At 45.9% G+C, this 23,268-nt stretch overlaps 1 protein-coding gene across 1 annotated transcript in view; it reads left to right on the top strand.

Moving 5' to 3' along the window:
• Positions 1 to 4,844, top strand: part of ATP6V1G3 (ATPase H+ transporting V1 subunit G3) — a 41,735-nt gene extending 36,891 nt beyond the window's left edge. Inside the window, exon 3 of the mRNA XM_053693804.1 lies at positions 4,407 to 4,844. Within this exon, the coding sequence (XP_053549779.1) occupies positions 4,407 to 4,580 (174 nt within the window). The 3' untranslated portion in view covers positions 4,581 to 4,844. The remainder of the gene's footprint in view (positions 1 to 4,406) is intronic.
• The last annotated feature ends 18,424 nt before the right edge of the window (positions 4,845 to 23,268 follow it).

Raw genomic sequence — 23,268 nt, 5'->3', positions numbered from 1 at the left:
GCTCTCACACCTGCACATATAGTGCTCCCACGCTTGCACATATAGTGCTCTCACACTTCAGCATATAGTGCTCTCACGCTTGCGCATATAGTGCTCTCACACTTCAGCATATAGTGCTCTCACACTTCAGCATATAGTGCTCTCACGCTTGCGCATATAGTGCTCTCACGCTTGTGCATATAGTGCTCTCACGCTTGCGCTTATAGTGCTCTCACGCTTGCGCATATAGTGCTCTCACGCTTGCGCATATAGTGCTCTCACGCTTGCGCATATAGTGCTCTCACGCTTGTGTGCATATAGTGCTCTCACGCTTGCGCATATAGTGCTCTCACGCATGCGCGCATATATAATGCTCTCACACCTGCACATATAGTGCTCCCACGCTTGCACATATAGTGCTCTCACACTTCAGCATATAGTGCTCTCACGCTTGCGCATATAGTGCTCTCACACTTCAGCATATAGTGCTCTCACGCTTGCGCATATAGTGCTCTCATGCTTGCGCATATAGTGCTCTCACGCTTGCACATATAGTGCTCTCACACTTGTGTGCATATAGTGCTCTCACGCATGCGCATATAGTGCTATCACGCTTGCGCATATAGTGCTCTCATGCTTGCACATATAGTGCTCTCACGCTTGCACATATAGTGCTCTCATGCTTTCGCATATAGTGCTCTCACGCTTGTGCATATAGTGCTATCATGCTTGCTCATATAGTGGCCTAACACTTGTGTGCATATAGTGCTCTCACACTTGTGTGCATGTAGTGCTCTCAAGCTTGTGCATATAGTGCTCTCACGCATGTCTATTGGGTTCTTGTAAAGCGCGGCTATTCACCCGTAAGGGTCTCAAGGCGGTGAGGGTTGCAGTTCAGTCGAAGAGCCAGGTCTTGAGGTCCTTTCTGAACTTAGTTAGGGCGGTTGCTTGTCTAAGGTGCAGCGGGAAGGTGTTCAAATTCTTGGCAGCCAGGTGAGAGAAGGATCTACCTCCCGCTTTTCCTGATGCGGGGGATGACAGCAAGGGCTTGGTCGGCCGATCGAAGTTGTCTGGCAGGGGTGTAGAAGGTAATGCGGTGGTTCAAGTATTCGGGACCGATGTTGTGGAGGGCCTTGAATGTGTAGCTGAGAAGTTTGAAGGTTATTCTTTTGTTGATGGAAAGCCAGTGCAGGTACCACAGGTATTTGGTGATGTGGCATTGACGAGGGACGTCAAGGATTAGTCTGGCCGAGGAGTTCTGGATGCGCTGTAGTCTCTTTTGGAGCTTGATGGGGGTGCCGGCGTAGAGTGTGTTACCATAGTCCAGTCGGCTGCTGACGAGGGCGTAAGTGACAGTGTTCCTGGTATCGGTTGGGATCCATTTGAAGATCTTTCGCAGCAGGTGAAGTGTGTGGAAGCATGCAGAAGAGACGGCGTTGATTTGCCGGTCCATGGAGAGCGATGAGTCCAGGATGACGCCTAGATTTCTTGCATGGTCGGTGGGGGTTGGAGGGTGTCCAAGGGCTGTGGGCCACCAGGAGTTATTCCAGGCGGATGTGGTGGGACAGAGGAGGAGGACTTCGGTCTTGTCTGCATTCAGCTTTAGGCAGTTGTAGTTCATCCAGGTGGCGACTGCTGTCAGCCCTTCGTGGACGTTTCTCTTGGCGGTGGTGGGGTCACTGGCGAGTGAGATGATTAGCTGGGTGTCGTCGGCGTAGGAGACGATGTTGAGGTCGTGTTGTTGGGCGATGGCGGAGAGAGGGGCCATGTAGATGTTGAATAGGGTGGGGCTCAGAGAAGAGCCTTTGGGTACACCGCAGCTGATTTCTGTGGGCTTGGAGGTGAAGGGTGGGAGTCTAACTTTCTGGGTTCTGTCGGTGAGGAAGGAGGTGATCCATTCCAGGGCTTTGTCGTGTATGCCAGCATCGTGTAGTCGGTTGCGGAGGGTGAGGTGGGAGACAGTGTCGAATGCTGCTGAGAGGTCTAGGAGAATGAGGGCGGCGGTCTCTCCTTGGTTGAGTAGGGCGAGGATGTCATCTGTGGCGGCGAGGAGGGTGGTCTTGGTGCTGTGGTTGCTCCTGAAACCGGATTGGGAGGGGTCTAGGGTGTGGTTGGCTTCGATGTAGTCAACGAGTTGCGCGTTGATGGACTTCTCGATGACTTTGGCCGCAAAGGGGAGCAGAGAGATTGGACGGTAGTTCTTCGGATCATTGGGGTCAGCCTTGGGTTTTTTCAGTAGGGGTTTTAATTCTGCGTGCTTCCAGTCATCCGGGAAGGTGCCGGTTTCGATGGAGCAGTTGATGGTGCTGCAGAACTCGGGGGCGATGGTGTCACCCGCTTTGTTGAAAATGTGATGCGGGCATGGGTCCGAGGGTGCTCCGGAGTGGATCAATCTCATGATCCTGATGGTGTCCTCTGTGGTGAGGGGGCTCCAGATGGTCAGTGGGGGGTAGGCGGTGGTGTATTTGGGTGAGGTAACGGTGGGAGTAAGTGGGTAGGTGGTGGTGGGTGAGTTCTGGGGCGCGAAGCTGTCATAGATGTCGACGATCTTGCGGTGGAAGTACATTGCGAGGTTATCGTAGAGGTCCTGGGAGGGCGGGATGTCGTTGGTGTTGCTGTTGGGATTGGAGAATTCCTTGATGACTGTGAACAGCTCCTTGCTGTTGTGGACGTTGGCATTGATTCTATCTTGGATGGCTGTCTTCTTGGTGGTTTTGATGAGGTGGTGGTGGGTAGTGATGGCTTCTTTGTAGGCTGTTTTATTTGAGGGGGTCTTGCTGGATCTCCAGGTCCTTTCCAATCACCTGCAGTGGCGTTTGGAGTCCTGGAGGGCAGGGGTGAACCAACTAGCCTTGTTGGTGGGTTGGCGGTTGGACGGTTTCTTGATAGGGGCGAGGGTGTTGGCGCAGTCGGTGAGCCAGTGGTGGAGGTTGCGGGCAGAGGAGTTGGCATCTGTGGAGGTAGCTGGGGGGCACTTGTTCAGGGTGGAATGCAGTTGGTCTTTGGTGATGTTGTTCCAGTTTCTGGGGGGTGGGTGGTGCTGCCGGAGGTGTGCGGTAGGTTTGTTGAAGGAAAAATGTATGCAATGGTGGTCGGTTTGATTATTTGTATTTATAAATAACAGGGACAGCGATGGGGTCAAATGTGGCCCCATCATACACATGCCTTGTCATGGACAGTGTGGAGAAAAGAATAGTTTATGATCACCTGTTATGTAAAAGTCACTGCTTGGCTATATAGATGATTTGTTCATCTTGTGGCGGGGACCAGAGATTTTACTACAACAGTTCAAAAATTATATTTAAGAAAAGGGACCTTCAGTTCAATGTCCTTTTTTGATACCCTGGTATGTAAGGAGGATGGAACGTCGCTTACAGATTTGTTTTCAAAACCTACTGATAAAAACACTTTAATAGAAGCCGTTTGCACCTACCTAGGATATTCAAACGTCTTCCAAAGTCTCAACTTTTGTGAGTGAATAGGATGGTTACTAAATCTTATCAGAAGGAAGTTAGATCTCAAGAAAAGCTACAAAAATGTATTAATAGAGGTTACAAAAGAAATTATCTGATACAGATTGATATCAATACACTTAGGCCTACGGGCAATGGTAGGAAGGGTTGAAAGGATGACAGAATTTACCTACATTAATCAAATATTTAAGATCATTAAGAGGAATTGGCACATTTTACATGATACTTGCCCTGATATTAAAAAGTTTGATAAATGCCCCCGACGAGCTTATAGGTAGGGCTTTACAAATGATAAAAGATTAGTTAGGGCAGAACACTGGGAAAAACTATAAAATAGAGGGATACTATACATGTAACTCTACACATGTAGTATATGTGTTAAAATGTCCATGTGGTCTATTATTTGTAGGGGAGACCACACAGAAAATAAAGGATAGGATTAGTCAGCATAAGTTGAATATAAGGAACCCTAAATTGACACATTTACCTGTCCCAGCCCACTTTAAAAAAAAGGGTCACCAAGTAAATCAGTTGCGCTTTATTGTGTTAGATAAAGCACACACAAAAGTTAGGGGCGGTTATAGAAAAAATTATCTATTATATACAGAAGCTAAATGGCTTTGGAAATTAGAGTCATTACACTCAAAGGTCTAAATAAAGAATTCAACTTAAAACCCTTTATTTAATTGATTAACTCTATGGTCTGAATATTAGTGAATTGTTACCCTGACGTTGAGCTTTTTCTTCCTATTGTTTTAAAATTTCCTATCCCTCATGTTCTTGGTTAGGGTTATATAAAAATCATAGACATGAAGGGGTTAATATAATCTCATGTGTGCTATGAGGTTGGCCCCTCCCCCATGAACCTGAGGGATTGGTTGTTTTTAATTGGTATGTATAAAAATGTGTGAATTCATTGTACCATCATCTTGACAAAGGCTTATTTTGCTGCAGATAATGGGAACGCAGGGTAACCTGGCAGTGAAGATTGAGGAGCAGACAGCTGAGAAAATCCAAATGCACTCATCTGCCTTCCAGAAGTACAAGGAGAAAGTGTTAAAGGAATTGCTGGATATGGTCTATGATATTAAACCAGAAATCCATGTAAATTACAAAAACAAACTGTAGCTACACAATTAAATGAACCCCGCAGTGCCAAAGGGTTTTTATTGGACAAACACAATGTGTATTGCAGGCATAATTAGTGCACATCAGAGGACGCTTCTTGTTTTCTGACATTACTTTGAAATCCTGGTATAAAAAGCTGAAAATGTCCCTTTACCATTTTTCCTTTTAGAATTAATTCCGGCCACGTAGAATGTGTCACGTGGATTTTACACTGACTGAAAATGTCACCATTTCCTAATAAATTATTTTCTGCACCGTTCAAAAGCTTTGTCTGTAAATGTCATTTCAGGAAATATACAGAATCATTTCACAACGTGACATTAACCTCTTAGTGGCCAGAGATTTCTAGAACATTCAGCTACATTTTTTGACACTTCACTCTAGAAAAAAAAGGGTTAATGAGGATAAGCGGCTCAATTATTTTCCTGCCTCGTATCATCCACACTCATTTCCATATTCTCGTTAGATCCCTAACGAAGTCGATACAAGTTGACACCGGCCTTATTTGCATATTTCTCTCTGCAGGCTTTGATACAAGTCCACTAATTGCTCCATATGCCTATTAGATTGTTCTGCTTTCCACTTGAAATAGCAAAAGGCTTTTAACTGTGTGTGTGAGCTGGAAGAAGTTTGCTAATTAGCTGGTTTTGTTAATTGGCATCTCCATGAAAAGTTAGATGTTTATTGACCAGCCCTATTACTCAAACAGCGAGTTAGCAGCTGATCTACGACAGGTTTAATCACAGCTGAGGGAGAGAATGGGGAATGTAACCAATAATTTATCACCCAATACCAAGTGACACTCAGTACAGGACCTAATAAAAAGGATCTTGTCCGTCCCCTTATTTACAAAAAAAAGGTAGAAGCTCATCTGCCTGATGGTGGAAATAGAAACGTAATAAATACATAGAAACAGACGGCTAGATTACGAGTTTTGCGGTAAGCTGAAAAAGCAGCGTTAACAGGTCCTAACACTGCTTTTTCACTACCGCTGCTATTACGAGTCTTGCAGGTTTAGGTGCCTCGCACACTTTTTTGGCCTTACCGCAAACCGACTTACGTAAACTTCGCAAACCCTTTTTTCTATGGGACTTCCATAGCGCCAGTATTATGAGTCTGTCCTGGGAAGCCAAAAAGTGAGTGGTACAGCCTATACCTCCAAGATTCCTAATGCATTCTAAAGTCAGTAGTTATGAGTTTTACACTACAACGCTGTAGCATAAAACTCATAGCTAAAGTGCTAAAAAGTACACTAACATCCATAAACTACCTATTAACCCCTAAACCGAGGTCCTCCCACATCGCGAACACTATAATAAAATTTGTAACCCCTACTCTGCCGCTATGAACATCACCGCCACTAGAATAAACATATTACCCCTAAACCGCAGCACTCCCGCCTCGCAAACATTAGTTAAATATTATTAACCCCTAATCTGCCGCCCCTAACATCGCCACATACATTATACTTATTAACCCCTAATCTGCCGCTCCGGACATCGCCGCAACCTACATTATATTTATTAACCCCTAATCTGCTGCCCCCAACATCGCCGCCACCTACCTACATTTATTAGCCCCTAATCTGCCGTCCCCAACGTCGCCGCCACTATTCTAAATTTATTAACCCTTTAAACTTAAGTATAACCCTAACCCGAACACCCCCTAACTTAAATATAATTTAAATAAATCTAAATAAAAACTCCTATCATTAACTAAATTATTCCTTTTTAAAACTAAATACTTACCTATAAAATAAACCCTAAGCTAGCTACAATATAACTAATTATTACATTGTAGCTAGCTTAGGGTATTTTTTTATTTTACAGGCAAGTTTGTATTTATTTTAACTAGGTAGAATAGTTACTAAATAGTTATTAACTATTTAATAACTACCTAGCTAAAATAAATACAAATTGACCTGTAAAATAAAACCTAACCTATGTTACAATAACACCTAACACTACACTAAAATTAAATAAATTACCTACATTAAATACAATTAAATAAATTAAATTAAAGTAGCTAAATCACAAAAAAAACAAACACTAAATTACAGAAAATAAAAAAACAAATTACAAGATCTTTAAACTAATTACAACTAATCTAATAGCCCTATCAAACTAAAAAAGCCCCCCCCCAAAACTAAAAAAAAACCAAGCCTAAACTAAACTATCAATAGCCCTTAAAAGGGCCTTTTGCGGGGCATTGCCCCAAATAAATCAGCTATTTTACCTGTAAAATAAAATACAAACAACCCCTCCAACAGTACAACCCACCACCCACACAACCAACCCCCCAAATAAAAGCCTAACTAAAAAAACCTAAGCTCCCCATTGCCCTTTTAAGGGCATTTGGATGGGCATTGCCCTTAAAAGGGCATTTAGCTCTATTGCTGCCCAAAGCCCTAACCTAAAAATAAACCCACCCAATACACCCTTAAAAAAATCCTAACACTAACCCCTGAAGATTCACTTACCGGGAGAAATCTACATCCAAGCGGCAGAAACCGGCAGAAGTGGTCATCCAGACAGGCAGAGGTGGTCCTCCAGACGGGAAGAAGTATTCATCCAGACGGCATCTTCTATCTTCATCCTTCCGACGCGGAGCGGCTCCATCTTCAAGACATCCGGCACGGAGCATCCTCTTCAAACGGCGTTTCCTTCAGAATGAATATCACTTTAAGTGACGTCATCCAAGATGGCGTCCCTTAGATTCCGAGTCAGCCAATCGGAATAAAGGTAGAAAAAATCCTATTGGCCGATGCAATCAGCCAATAGGATTGAGCTGGCATTCTATTGGCTGTTCCAATCTTGGATGACGTTACTTAAAGTGATATTCATTCCGAAGAAGACGTTGTTTGAAGAGGATGCTCCGCGCCGGATGTCTTGTAGATGGAGCCGCTCTGCGTCGGAAGGATGAAGAATGATGCCATCTGGATGAAGACTTCTGTCCATCTGGAGGACCACTTCTGCCCATCTGGAGACCCACTTCTGCCGGCTTCGTTGAGGACATCTTGCCACTTGGATGAAGACTTCTCCTGGTAAGTGAATCTTCGGGGGTTAGTGTTAGGATTTTTTTAAGGGTGTATTGGGCGGGTTTATTTTTTAGGTTAGAGCTTTGGGCCTGCAATAGAGCTAAATGCACTTTTAAGAGCAATGCCCATCCAAATGCCCTTTTCAGGGCAATGGGGAGCATAGGTTTTTTTTAGTTAGGGTTTTATTTGGGGGGTTGGTTGTGTGGGTGGTGGGTTTTACTGTTGGGGGGTTGTTTGTATTTTTTTTTTACAGGTAAAAGAGCTGATATCTTTGGGGCAATGCCCCGCAAAAGGCCCTTTTAAGGGCTATTGATTGGTTTGTTTAGGCTAGAGGCTGGGGTTATTTTGTGGGGGCTTTTTTTATTTTGATAAGGCTATTAGATTATGTGTAATTAGTTTAAAGATCTGTAATTTGTTTATTATTTTCTGTAATTTAGTGTTTGTTTGTTTGTTTTTTTGTGATTTAGCTAATTTAATTTAATTTATTTAATTGTATTTAATTTAGGTAATTTAATTAATTGTAGTGTAGTGTTAGGTGTTAGTGTAACTTAGGTTAGGTTTTCTTTTACAGGTAAATTTGTATTTATTTTAGCTAGGTAGCTAATAAATAGTTAATAACTAATAGTAACTATTCTACCTAGTTAAAATAAATACAACCTTAGCTGTGAAATAAAAATAAACCCTAGGCTAGCTACAATGTAACTATTAGTTATATTGTAGCTAGCTTAGGGTTTATTTTATAGGTACGTATTTAGTTTTAAATAGGAATAATTTAGTTAATTATAGTAATTTTTTTAGATTTATTTAAATTATATTTAAGTTAGGGGGTGCTACGGTTAGGGCTAGACTGAGATTTAGGGGTTAATACATTTAATATAGTGGCGGCGACGTTGGTGGCAGCAGATTAGGGTTTAATAAGTATAGGTAGGTTGTGGCTACATTGGGGGCGGGAGATTAGGGGTTAATAAGTATAATGTAGGTGGTGGCGTTGTCCGGAGTGACAGATTAGGGGTTAATACGTATAATACAGGTGTCGGCAATGTCGGGGGCAACAGATTAGGGGTTAAAAAGTGTAAGATTAGGGGTGTTAATACTCGGGTTCATGTTAGGGTGTTAGGTGTAAACATAAAATGTGTTTCCCCATAGGAATCAATGGGATTGCGTTACTGAGATTTACGCTGATTTTTTACAGGTGTTAGACTTTTTCTCAGCCAGCTCTCCCCATTGATGTCTATGGGGAAATCGTGCACGAGCACAAACAACCAGCTCACCGCTGACTTAAGCAGCGCTGGTATTGGAGTGCGGTATGGAGCTCAATTTTGCTCTATGCTCACTTCTTGCCTTTTAACGCCGGGTTTGTAAAAACCCGTAATACCAGCGCTGTAGGTAACTGAGCGGTGAGAAAAAAATGCACGGTAGCACCGCATATCTCATAACGCAAAACTCGTAATCTGGCCGAGAGTTTGGCAACAGGTAAGTGAAGTACACGGAACTGAAGTCTATTCATTTTTCTCCTTGCATCATCTTCACCTTTTTTTTAGGGTCCCTTAATATTCATAAAGGTTTCTATGATATCCCCTCTAAGCAACATATAAAGACCCTACTGACCTTACCTGCTGCTAATACCTCTTCCTATACACCCAGCACCTACTGACCTTACCTGCTGCTAATATCTCTTCCTATACACCCAGCACCTACTGACCTTACCTGCTGCTAATACCTCTTCCTATACACCCAGCACCTACTGACCTCACCTGCTGCTAATAACTCTTCCTATACACCCAGCACCTACTGACCTTACCTGCTGCTAATACCTCTTCCTATGCACCCAGCAGCTACTGACCTTATCTGCTGCTAATACCTCTTCCTATACACCCAGCACCTACTGACCTTACCTGCTGCTAATACCTCTTCCTATACACCCAGCACCTACTGACCTTACCTGCTGCTAATACCTCTTCCTATTCAACCAGCACCTACTGACCTTACCTGCTGCTAATACCTCTTCCTATACACCCAGCACCTACTGACCTTACATACTGCTAATACCTCTTCCTATACACCCAGCACGTACTGACCTTAACTGCTGCTAATACCTCTTCCTATACACCCAGCACCTACTGACCTTACCTGCTGCTAATACCTCTTCCTATACACCCAGCACCTACTGACCTTACCTGCTGCTAATACCTCTTCCTATACACCCAGCACCTACTGACCTTACCTGCTGCTAATACCTCTTCCTATACACCCAGCACCTACTGACCTTACCTGCTGCTGATACCTTTTCCAATACACCCAGCACCTACTGACCTTACCTGCTGCTAATACCTCTTCCTATACACCCAGCACCTACTGACCTTACCTGCTGCTAATACCTCTTCATATACACCCAGCACCTATTGACTTCACCTGCTGCTAATACCTCTTCCTATACACCCAGCACCTACTGACCTTACCTGCTACTTATACCTCTTCCTATACACCCAGCACCTACTGACCTTACCTGCTGCTAATAGCTCTTCCTATACACCGAGCACCTACTGACCTTACCTGTTGCTAATACCTCTTCCTATACACCCAGCACCTACTGACCTTACCTGCTTCTAATACCTCTTCCTATACACCCAGCACCTACTGACCTTACCTGCTGCTAATACCTCTTCCTATACACCCAGCACCTACTGACCTTACCTGCTGCTAATACCTCTTCCTATACACCCAGCACCTACTGACCTTACCTGCTGCTAATACCTCTTCCTATACACCAGCACCTACTGACCTTACCTGCTGCTAATACCTCTTCCTATACACCCAGCACCTACTGACCTTACCTGCTGCTAATACCTCTTCCTATACACCCAGCACCTACTGACCTTACCTGCTGCTAATACCTCTTCCTATACACCCAGCACCTACTGACCTTACCTGCTGCTAATACCTCTTCCTATACACCCAGCACCTACTGACCTTACCTGCTGCTAATACCTCTTCCTATATACCCAGCACCTACTGACCTTACCTGCTTCTAATACCTCTTCCTATACACCCAGCACCTACTGACCTTACCTACTGCTAATACCTCTTCCTATACACCCAGCACCTACTGACCTTACCTACTGCTAATACCTCTTCCTATACACCCAGCACCTACTGACCTTACCTACTGCTAATACCTCTTCCTATACACCCAGCACCTACTGACCTTACCTGCTGCTAATACCTCTTCCTATACACCCAGCACCTACTGACTTTACCTGCTTCTAATACCTCTTCCTATACACCCAGCACCTACTGACCTTACCTACTGCTAATACCTCTTCCTATACACCCAGCACCTACTGACCTTACCTACTGCTAATACCTCTTCCTATACACCCAGCACCTACTGACCTTACCTACTGCTAATACCTCTTCCTATACACCCAGCACCTACTGACCTTACCTGCTACTAATACCTCTTCCTATACACCCAGCACCTACTGACCTTACCTGCTGCTAATACCTCTTCCTATACACCAAGCACCTACTGACCTTACCTGCTGCTAATACTTCTTCCTATACACCCAGCACCTACTGACCTTACCTGCTGCTAATACCTCTTCCTATACACCCAGCACCTACTGACCTTACCTGCTGCTAATACCTCTTCCAATACACCCAGCACCTACTGACCTTACCTGCTGCTAATAACTCTTCCTATACACCCAGCACCTACTGACCTTACCTGCTGCTAATACCTCTTCCTATACACCCAGCACCTACTGACCTTACCTGCTGCTAATACCTCTTCCTATACACCCAGCACCTACTGACCTTACCTGCTGCTAATACCTCTTCCTATACACCCAACACCTACTGACCTTACCTACTGCTAATACCTCTTCCTATACACCCAGCACCTACTGACCTTACCTACTGCTAATACCTCTTCCTATACACCCAGCACCTACTGACCTTACCTGCTGCTGATACCTTTTCCAATACACCCAGCACCTACTGACCTTACCTGCTGCTAATACCTCTTCCTATACACCCAGCACCTACTGACCTTACCTGCTGCTAATACCTCTTCATATACACCCAGCACCTATTGACTTCACCTGCTGCTAATACCTCTTCCTATACACCCAGCACCTACTGACCTTACCTACTGCTAATACCTCTTCCTATACACCCAGCACCTACTGACCTTACCTGCTGCTAATACCTCTTCCTATACACCCACCACCTACTGACCTTACCTGCTTCTAATACCTCTTCCTATACACCCAGCACCTACTGACCTTACCTACTGCTAATACCTCTTCCTATACACCCAGCACCTACTGACCGTACCTACTGCTAATACCTCTTCCTATACACCCAGCACCTACTGACCTTACCTACTGCTAATACCTCTTCCTATACACCCAGCACCTACTGACCTTACCTGCTGCTAATACCTCTTCCTATACACCCAGCACCTACTGACCTTACCTGCTGCTTATACCTCTTACTATACACCCAGCACCTACTGACCTTACCTGCTGCTAATACCTCTTCCTATACACCCAGCACCTACTGACCTTCCCTGCTGCTAATACCTCTTCCTATAAACCCAGCACCTACTGACCTTACCAGCTGCTAATACCTCTTCCTATACACCCAGCACCTACTGACCTTACCTGCTGCTAATAACTCTATCTATACACCCAGCACCTACTGACCTTACCTGCTGCTAATACCTCTTCCTATACACCCAGCACCTACTGACCTTACCTACTGCTAATACCTCTTCCTATACACCCAGCACCTACTGACCTTACCTACTGCTAATACCTCTTCCTATACACCCAGCACCTACTGACCTTACCTGCTACTACTACCTCTTCCTATACACCCAGCACCTACTGACCTTACCTGCTGCTAATACCTCTTCCTATACACCAAGCACCTACTGACCTTACCTGCTGCTAATACTTCTTCCTATACACCCAGCACCTACTGACCTTACCTGCTGCTAATACCTCTTCCTATACACCCAGCACCTACTGACCTTACCTGCTGCTAATACCTCTTCCAATACACCCAGCACCTGCTGACCTTACCTGCTGCTAATAACTCTTCCTATACACCCAGCACCTACTGACCTTACCTGCTGCTAATACCTCTTCCTATACACCCAGCACCTACTGACCTTACCTGCTGCTAATACCTCTTCCTATACACCCAGCACCTACTGACCTTACCTGCTGCTAATACCTCTTCCTATACACCCAACACCTACTGACCTTACCTACTGCTAATACCTCTTCCTATACACCCAGCACCTACTGACCTTACCTACTGCTAATACCTCTTCCTATACAGCCAGCACCTACTGACCTTACCTGCTGCTGATACCTTTTCCAATACACCCAGCACCTACTGACCTTACCTGCTGCTAATACCTCTTCCTATACACCCAGCACCTACTGACCTTACCTGCTGCTAATACCTCTTCCTATACACCCAGCACCTACTGACCTTACCTGCTGCTAATACCTCTTCCTATACACCCAGCACCTACTGACCTTACCTGCTGCTAATACCTCTTCCTATACACCCAACACCTACTGACCTTACCTACTGCTAATACCTCTTCCTATACACCCAGCACCTACTGACCTTACCTACTGCTAATACCTCTTCCTATACACCCAGCACCTACTGACCTTACCTGCTGCTGATACCTTTTCCAATACACCCAGCACCTACTGACCTTACCTGCTGCTAATACCTCTTCCTATACACCCAGCACCTACTGACCTTACCTGCTGCTAATACCTCTTCATATACACCCAGCACCTATTGACTTCACCTGCTGCTAATACCTCTTCCTATACACCCAGCACCTACTGACCTTACCTACTGCTAATACCTCTTCCTATACACCCAGCACCTACTGACCTTACCTGCTGCTAATACCTCTTCCTATACACCCAGCACCTACTGACCTTACCTGCTTCTAATACCTCTTCCTATACACCCAGCACCTACTGACCTTACCTACTGCTAATACCTCTTCCTATACACCCAGCACCTACTGACCTTACCTACTGCTAATACCTCTTCCTATACACCCAGCACCTACTGACCTTACCTACTGCTAATACCTCTTCCTATACACCCAGCACCTACTGACCTTACCTGCTGCTAATACCTCTTCCTATACACCCAGCACCTACTGACCTTACCTGCTGCTTATACCTCTTACTATACACCCAGCACCTACTGACCTTACCTGCTGCTAATACCTCTTCCTATACACCCAGCACCTACTGACCTTCCCTGCTGCTAATACCTCTTCCTATAAACCCAGCACCTACTGACCTTACCAGCTGCTAATACCTCTTCCTATACACCCAGCACCTACTGACCTTACCTGCTGCTAATACCTCTTCCTATATACTCAGCACCTACTGACCTTACCTGCTGCTAATACCTCTTCCTATACACCCAGCACCTACTGACCTTACCTGCTGCTAATACCTCTTCCTATACACCCAGCATCTACTGACCTTACCTGCTGCTAATACCTCTTCCTATACACCCAGCACCTACTGACCTTACCTGCTGCTAATACCTCTTCCTATATACTCAGCACCTACTGACCTTATCTGCTGCTAATACCTCTTCCTATACACCCAGCATCTACTGACCTTACCTGCTGCTAATACCTCTTCCTATACAACCAGCACATACTGACCTTACCTGCTGCTAATACCTCTTCCTATACACCCAGCACCTACTGACCCTACCTGCTGCTAATACCTCTTCCTATACACCCAGCACATACTGACCTTACCTGCTGCTAATAACTCTTCATATACACCCAGCACCTACTGACCATACCTGCTGCTAATACCTCTTCCTATACACCCAGCACACTACTGACCTTAGCTGCTGCTAATACCTCTTCCTATACACCCAGCACCTACTGACCTTACCTGCTGCTAATACCTCTTCCTATACACCCAACACCTACTGACCTTACCTGCTGCTAATACCTCTTCCTATACACCCAGCACCTACTGACCTTACCTACTGCTAATACCTCTTCCTATACACCGAGCACCTACTGACCTTACCTGCTGCTAATACCTCTTCCTATACACCCAGCACCTACTGACCTTACCTGCTTCTAATACCTCTTCCTATACACCCAGCACCTACTGACCTTACCTGCTGCTAATACCTCTTCCTATACACCCAGCACCTACTGACCTTACCTGCTGCTAATACCTCTTCCTATACACCCAGCACCTACTGACCTTACCTGCTGCTAATACCTCTTCCTATACACCAGCACCTACTGACCTTACCTGCTGCTAATACCTCTTCCTATACACCCAGCACCTACTGACCTTACCTGCTGCTAATACCTCTTCCTATACACCCAGCACCTACTGACCTTACCTGCTGCTAATACCTCTTCCTATACACCCAGCACCTACTGACCTTACCTGCTGCTAATACCGCTTCCTATACACCCAGCACCTACTGACCTTACCTGCTGCTAATACCTCTTCCTATATACCCAGCACCTACTGACCTTACCTGCTTCTAATACCTCTTCCTATACACCCAGCACCTACTGACCTTACCTACTGCTAATACCTCTTCCTATACACCCAGCACCTACTGACCTTACCTACTGCTAATACCTCTTCCTATACACCCAGCACCTACTGACCTTACCTACTGCTAATACCTCTTCCTATACACCCAGCACCTACTGACCTTACCTGCTGCTAATACCTCTTCCTATACACCCAGCACCTACTGACCTTACCTGCTTCTAATACCTCTTCCTATACACCCAGCACCTACTGACCTTACCTACTGCTAATACCTCTTCCTATACACCCAGCACCTACTGACCTTACCTACTGCTAATACCTCTTCCTATACACCCAGCACCTACTGACCTTACCTACTGCTAATACCTCTTCCTATACACCCAGCACCTACTGACCTTACCTGCTACTAATACCTCTTCCTATACACCCAGCACCTACTGACCTTACCTGCTGCTAATACCTCTTCCTATACACCAAGCACCTACTGACCTTACCTGCTGCTAATACTTCTTCCTATACACCCAGCACCTACTGACCTTACCTGCTGCTAATACCTCTTCCTATACACCCAGCACCTACTGACCTTACCTGTTGCTAATACCTCTTCCAATACACCCAGCACCTACTGACCTTACCTGCTGCTAATAACTCTTCCTATACACCCAGCACCTACTGACCTTACCTGCTGCTAATACCTCTTCCTATACACCCAGCACCTACTGACCTTACCTGCTGCTAATACCTCTTCCTATACACCCAGCACCTACTGACCTTACCTGCTGCTAATACCTCTTCCTATACACCCAACACCTACTGACCTTACCTACTGCTAATACCTCTTCCTATACACCCAGCACCTACTGACCTTACCTACTGCTAATACCTCTTCCTATACACCCAGCAACTACTGACCTTACCTGCTGCTGATACCTTTTCCAATACACCCAGCACCTACTGACCTTACCTGCTGCTAATACCTCTTCCTATACACCCAGCACCTACTGACCTTACCTGCTGCTAATACCTCTTCATATACACCCAGCACCTATTGACTTCACCTGCTGCTAATACCTCTTCCTATACACCCAGCACCTACTGACCTTACCTACTGCTAATACCTCTTCCTATACACCCAGCACCTACTGACCTTACCTGCTGCTAATACCTCTTCCTATACACCCAGCACCTACTGACCTTACCTGCTTCTAATACCTCTTCCTATACACCCAGCACCTACTGACCTTACCTACTGCTAATACCTCTTCCTATACACCCAGCACCTACTGACCTTACCTACTGCTAATACCTCTTCCTATACACCCAGCACCTACTGACCTTACCTACTGCTAATACCTCTTCCTATACACCCAGCACCTACTGACCTTACCTGCTGCTAATACCTCTTCCTATACACCCAGCACCTACTGACCTTACCTGCTGCTTATACCTCTTACTATACACCCAGCACCTACTGACCTTACCTGCTGCTAATACCTCTTCCTATACACCCAGCACCTACTGACCTTCCCTGCTGCTAATACCTCTTCCTATAAACCCAGCACCTACTGACCTTACCAGCTGCTAATACCTCTTCCTATACACCCAGCACCTACTGACCTTACCTGCTGCTAATACCTCTTCCTATATACTCAGCACCTACTGACCTTACCTGCTGCTAATACCTCTTCCTATACACCCAGCACCTACTGACCTTACCTGCTGCTAATACCTCTTCCTATACACCCAGCATCTACTGACCTTACCTGCTGCTAATACCTCTTCCTATACACCCAGCACCTACTGACCTTACCTGCTGCTAATACCTCTTCCAATACACCCAACACCTACTGACCTTACCTGCTGCTAATACCTCTTCCTATACACCCAGCACCTACTGACCTTACCTGCTGCTAATGCCTCTTCCTATACACCCAGCACCTACTGAACTTACCTGCTGCTAATAACTCTTCCTATACACCCAGCACCTACTGACCTTACCTGCTGCTAATACCTCTTCCTATACACCCAGCACCTACTGACCTTACCTGCTGCTAATACCTCTTCCTATACACCCAGCACCTACTGACCTTACCTGCTGCTAATACCTCTTCCTATACACCCAGCACCTGCTGACCTTACCTGCTGCTAATACCTCTTCCTATACACCCAGCACCTACTGACCTTACCTGCTGCTAATACCTCTTCCTATACACCCAGCTCCTACTGACCTTACCTGCTGCTAATACCTCTTCCTATACACCCAGCTCCTACTGACCTTACCTGCTGCTAATACCTCTTCCTATACACCCAGCTCCTACTGACCTTACCTGCTGCTAATACCTCTTCCTATACACCCAGCACCTACTGACCTTACCTGCTGCTAATACCTCTTCCTATACACCCAGCTCCTACTGACCTTACCTGCTGCTAATACCTCTTCCTATACACCCAGCACCTACTGACCTTACCTACTGCTAATACCTCTTCCTATACACCCAGCACCTACTGACCTTACCTACTGCTAATACCTCTTCCTATACACCCAGCACCTACTGACCTTACCTACTGCTAATACCTCTTCCTATACACCCAGCACCTACTGACCTTACCTGCTACTAATACCTCTTCCTATACACCCAGCACCTACTGACCTTACCTGCTGCTAATACCTCTTCCTATACACCAAGCACCTACTGACCTTACCTGCTGCTAATACTTCTTCCTATAAACCCAGCACCTACTGACCTTACCTGCTGCTAATACCTCTTCCTATACACCCAGCACCTACTGACCTTACCTGTTGCTAATACCTCTTCCAATACACCCAGCACCTACTGACCTTACCTGCTGCTAATAACTCTTCCTATACACCCAGCACCTACTGACCTTACCTGCTGCTAATACCTCTTCCTATACACCCAACACCTACTGACCTTACCTGCTGCTAATACCTCTTCCTATACACCCAGCACCTACTGACCTTACCTGCTGCTAATACCTCTTCCTATACACCCAACACCTACTGACCTTACCTACTGCTAATACCTCTTCCTATACACCCAGCACCTACTGACCTTACCTACTGCTAATACCTCTTCCTATACACCCAGCACCTACTGACCTTACCTGCTGCTGATACCTTTTCCAATACACCCAGCACCTACTGACCTTACCTGCTGCTAATACCTCTTCCTATACACCCAGCACCTACTGACCTTACCTGCTGCTAATACCTCTTCATATACACCCAGCACCTATTGACTTCACCTGCTGCTAATACCTCTTCCTATACACCCAGCACCTACTGACCTTACCTACTGCTAATACCTCTTCCTATACACCCAGCACCTACTGACCTTACCTGCTGCTAATACCTCTTCCTATACACCCAGCACCTACTGACCTTACCTGCTTCTAATACCTCTTCCTATACACCCAGCACCTACTGACCTTACCTACTGCTAATACCTCTTCCTATACACCCAGCACCTACTGACCTTACCTACTGCTAATACCTCTTCCTATACACCCAGCACCTACTGACCTTACCTACTGCTAATACCTCTTCCTATACACCCAGCACCTACTGACCTTACCTGCTGCTAATACCTCTTCCTATACACCCAGCACCTACTGACCTTACCTGCTGCTTATACCTCTTACTATACACCCAGCACCTACTGACCTTACCTGCTGCTAATACCTCTTCCTATACACCCAGCACCTACTGACCTTACCTGCTGCTAATACCTCTTCCTATAAACCCAGCACCTACTGACCTTACCAGCTGCTAATACCTCTTCCTATACACCCAGCACCTACTGACCTTACCTGCTGCTAATACCTCTTCCTATATACTCAGCACCTACTGACCTTACCTGCTGCTAATACCTCTTCCTATACACCCAGCACCTACTGACCTTACCTGCTGCTAATACCTCTTCCTATACACCCAGCATCTACTGACCTTACCTGCTGCTAATACCTCTTCCTATACACCCAGCACCTACTGACCTTACCTGCTGCTAATACCTCTTCCAATACACCCAACACCTACTGACCTTACCTGCTGCTAATACCTCTTCCTATACACCCAGCACCTACTGACCTTACCTGCTGCTAATGCCTCTTCCTATACACCCAGCACCTACTGACCTTACCTGCTGCTAATAACTCTTCCTATACACCCAGCACCTACTGACCTTACCTGCTGCTAATACCTCTTCCTATACACCCAGCACCTACTGACCTTACCTGCTGCTAATACCTCTTCCTATACACCCAGCACCTACTGACCTTACCTGCTGCTAATACCTCTTCCTATACACCCAGCACCTGCTGACCTTACCTGCTGCTAATACCTCTTCCTATACACCCAGCACCTACTGACCTTACCTGCTGCTAATACCTCTTCCTATACACCCAGCACCTACTGACCTTACCTGCTGCTAATACCTCTTCCTATACACCCAGCACCTACTGACCTTACCTGCTGCTAATACCTCTTCCAATACACCCAGCACCTACTGACCTTACCTGCTGCTAATACCTCTTCCTATACACCCAGCACCTACTGACCTTACCTGCTGCTAATACCTCTTCCTATACACCCAGCACCTACTGACCTTACCTGCTGCTAATACCTCTTCCTATACACCCAGCACCTACTGACCTTACCTGCTGCTAATACCTCTTCCTATACACCCAGCACCTACTGACCTTACCTGCTGCTAATACCTCTTCCTATACACCCAGCACCTACTGACCTTACCTACTGCTAATACCTCTTCCTATACACCCAGCACCTACTGACCTTACCTGCTGCTAATACCTCTTCCTATACACCCAGCACCTACTGACCTTACCTGCTGCTAATACCTCTTCCTATACACCCAGCACCTACTGACCTTACCTGCTGCTAATACCTCTTCCTATACACCCAGCACCTACTGACCTTACCTGCTGCTAATACCTCTTCCTATACACCCAGCACCTACTGACCTTACCTGCTGCTAATACCTCTTCCTATACACCCAGCACCTACTGACCTTACCTGCTGCTAATACCTCTTCCTATACACCCAGCACCTACTGACCTTACCTGCTGCTAATACCTCTTCCTATACACCCAGCACCTACTGACCTTACCTACTGCTAATACCTCTTCCTATACACCCAGCACCTACTGACCTTACCTGCTGCTAATACCTCTTCCTATACACCCTGCACCTACTGACCTTACCTACTGCTAATTCCTATTCCTATACACCCAGCACCTACTGACCTTACCTACTGCTAATACCTCTTCCTATACACCCAGCACCTACTGACCTTACCTACTGCTAATACCTCTTCCTATACACCCAGCACCTACTGACCTTACCTACTGCTAATTCCTATTCCTATACACCCAGCACCTACTGACCTTACCTACTGCTAATACCTCTTCCTATACACCCAGCACCTACTGACCTTACCTACTGCTAATTCCTATTCTTATACACCCAGCACCTACTGACCTTACCTACTGCTAATACCTCTTCCTATACACCCAGCACCTACTGACCTTACCTGCTGCTAATACCTCTTCCTATACACCCAGCACCTACTGACCTTACCTGCTGCTAATACCTCTTCCTATACACCCAGCACCTACTGACCTTACCTGCTTCTAATACCTCTTCCTATACACCCAGCACCTACTGACCTTACCTACTGCTAATACCTCTTCTTATACACCCAGCACCTACTGACCTTACCTACTGCTAATACCTCTTCCTATACACCCAGCACCTGCTGAACTTACCTACTGCTAATACCTCTTCCTATACACCCAGCACCTACTGACCTTACCTGCTGCTAATACCTCTTCCTATACACCCAGCACCTACTGACCTTACCTGCTTCTAATACCTCTTCCTATACACCCAGCACCTACTGACCTTACCTACTGCTAATACCTCTTCCTATACACCCAGCACCTACTGACCTTACCTACTGCTAATACCTCTTCCTATACACCCAGCACCTACTGACCTTACCTACTGCTAATACCTCTTCCTATACACCCAGCACCTACTGACCTTACCTGCTGCTAATACCTCTTCCTATACACCCAGCACCTACTGACCTTACCTGCTTCTAATACCTCTTCCTATACACCCAGCACCTACTGACCTTACCTACTGCTAATAACTCTTCCTATACACCCAGCACCTACTGACCTTACCTACTGCTAATACCTCTTCCTATACACCCAGCACCTACTGACCTTACCTACTGCTAATACCTCTTCCTATACACCCAGCACCTACTGACCTTACCTGCTGCTAATACCTCTTCCTATACACCCAGCACCTACTGACCTTACCTGCTTCTAATACCTCTTCCTATACACCCAGCACCTACTGACCTTACCTACTGCTAATACCTCTTCCTATACACCCAGCACCTACTGACCTTACCTACTGCTAATACCTCTTCCTATACACCCAGCACCTACTGACCTTACCTACTGCTAATACCTCTTCCTATACACCCAGCACCTACTGGCCTTACCTGCTACTAATACCTCTTCCTATACACCCAGCACCTACTGACCTTACCTGCTGCTAATACCTCTTCCTATACACCAAGCACCTACTGACCTTACTTGCTGCTAATACTTCTTCCTATACACCCAGCACCTACTGACCTTACCTGCTGCTAATACCTCTTAATATACACCCAGCACCTACTGACCTTACCTGCTGCTAATACCTCTTCCAATACACCCAGCACCTACTGACCTTACCTGCTGCTAATACCTCTTCCTATACACCCAGCACCTACTGACCTTACCTGCTGCTAATACCTCTTCCTATACACCCAGCACCTACTGACCTTACCTGCTGCTAATACCTCTTCCTATACACCCAGCACCTACTGACCTTACCTGCTGCTAATACCTCTTCCTATACACCCAGCACCTACTGACCTTACCTACTGCTAATACCTCTTCCTATACACCCAGCACCTACTGACCTTACCTGCTGCTAATACCTCTTCCTATACACCCAGCACCTACTGACCTTACCTGCTGCTAATACCTCTTCCTATACACCCAGCACCTACTGACCTTACCTGCTGCTAATACCTCTTCCTATACACCCAGCACCTACTGACCTTACCTGCTGCTAATACCTCTTCCTATACACCCAGCACCTACTGACCTTACCTGCTGCTAATACCTCTTCCTATACACCCAGCACCTACTGACCTTACCTACTGCTAATACCTCTTCCTATACACCCAGCACCTACTGACCTTACCTGCTGCTAATACCTCTTCCTATACACCCAGCACCTACTGACCTTACCTGCTGCTTATACCTCTTACTATACACCCAGCACCTACTGACCTTACCTGCTGCTAATACCTCTTCCTATACACCCAGCACCTACTGACCTTCCCTGCTGCTAATACCTCTTCCTATAAACCCAGCACCTACTGACCTTACCAGCTGCTAATACCTCTTCCTATACACCCAGCACCTACTGACCTTACCTGCTGCTAATACCTCTTCCTATATACTCAGCACCTACTGACCTTACCTGCTTCTAATACCTCTTCCTATACACCCAGCACCTACTGACCTTACCTGCTTCTAATACCTCTTCCTATACACCCAGCACCTACTGACCTTACCTGCTGCTAATACCTCTTCCTATACACCCAGCACCTACTGACCTTACCTGCTGCTAATACCTCTTCCTATACACCCAGCACCTTCTGACCTTACCTGCTTCTAATACCTCTTCCTATACACCCAGCACCTACTGACCTTACCTACTGCTAATACCTCTTCCTATACACCCAGCACCTACTGACCTTACCTACTGCTAATACCTCTTCCTATACACCCAGCACCTACTGACCTTACCTACTGCTAATACCTCTTCCTATACACCCAGCACCTACTGACCTTACCTGCTGCTAATACCTCTTCCTATACACCCAGCACCTACTGACCTTACCTGCTGCTTATACCTCTTACTATACACCCAGCA

Source organism: Bombina bombina, chromosome 10 (genome assembly GCF_027579735.1).
Source record: "Bombina bombina isolate aBomBom1 chromosome 10, aBomBom1.pri, whole genome shotgun sequence".
In the NCBI taxonomy this organism is placed as follows: Eukaryota; Metazoa; Chordata; class Amphibia; order Anura; family Bombinatoridae; genus Bombina; species Bombina bombina.
The sequence above is the reverse complement of the archived record's forward strand: the minus strand, read 5'-3'. Positions and strand labels throughout refer to the sequence as shown.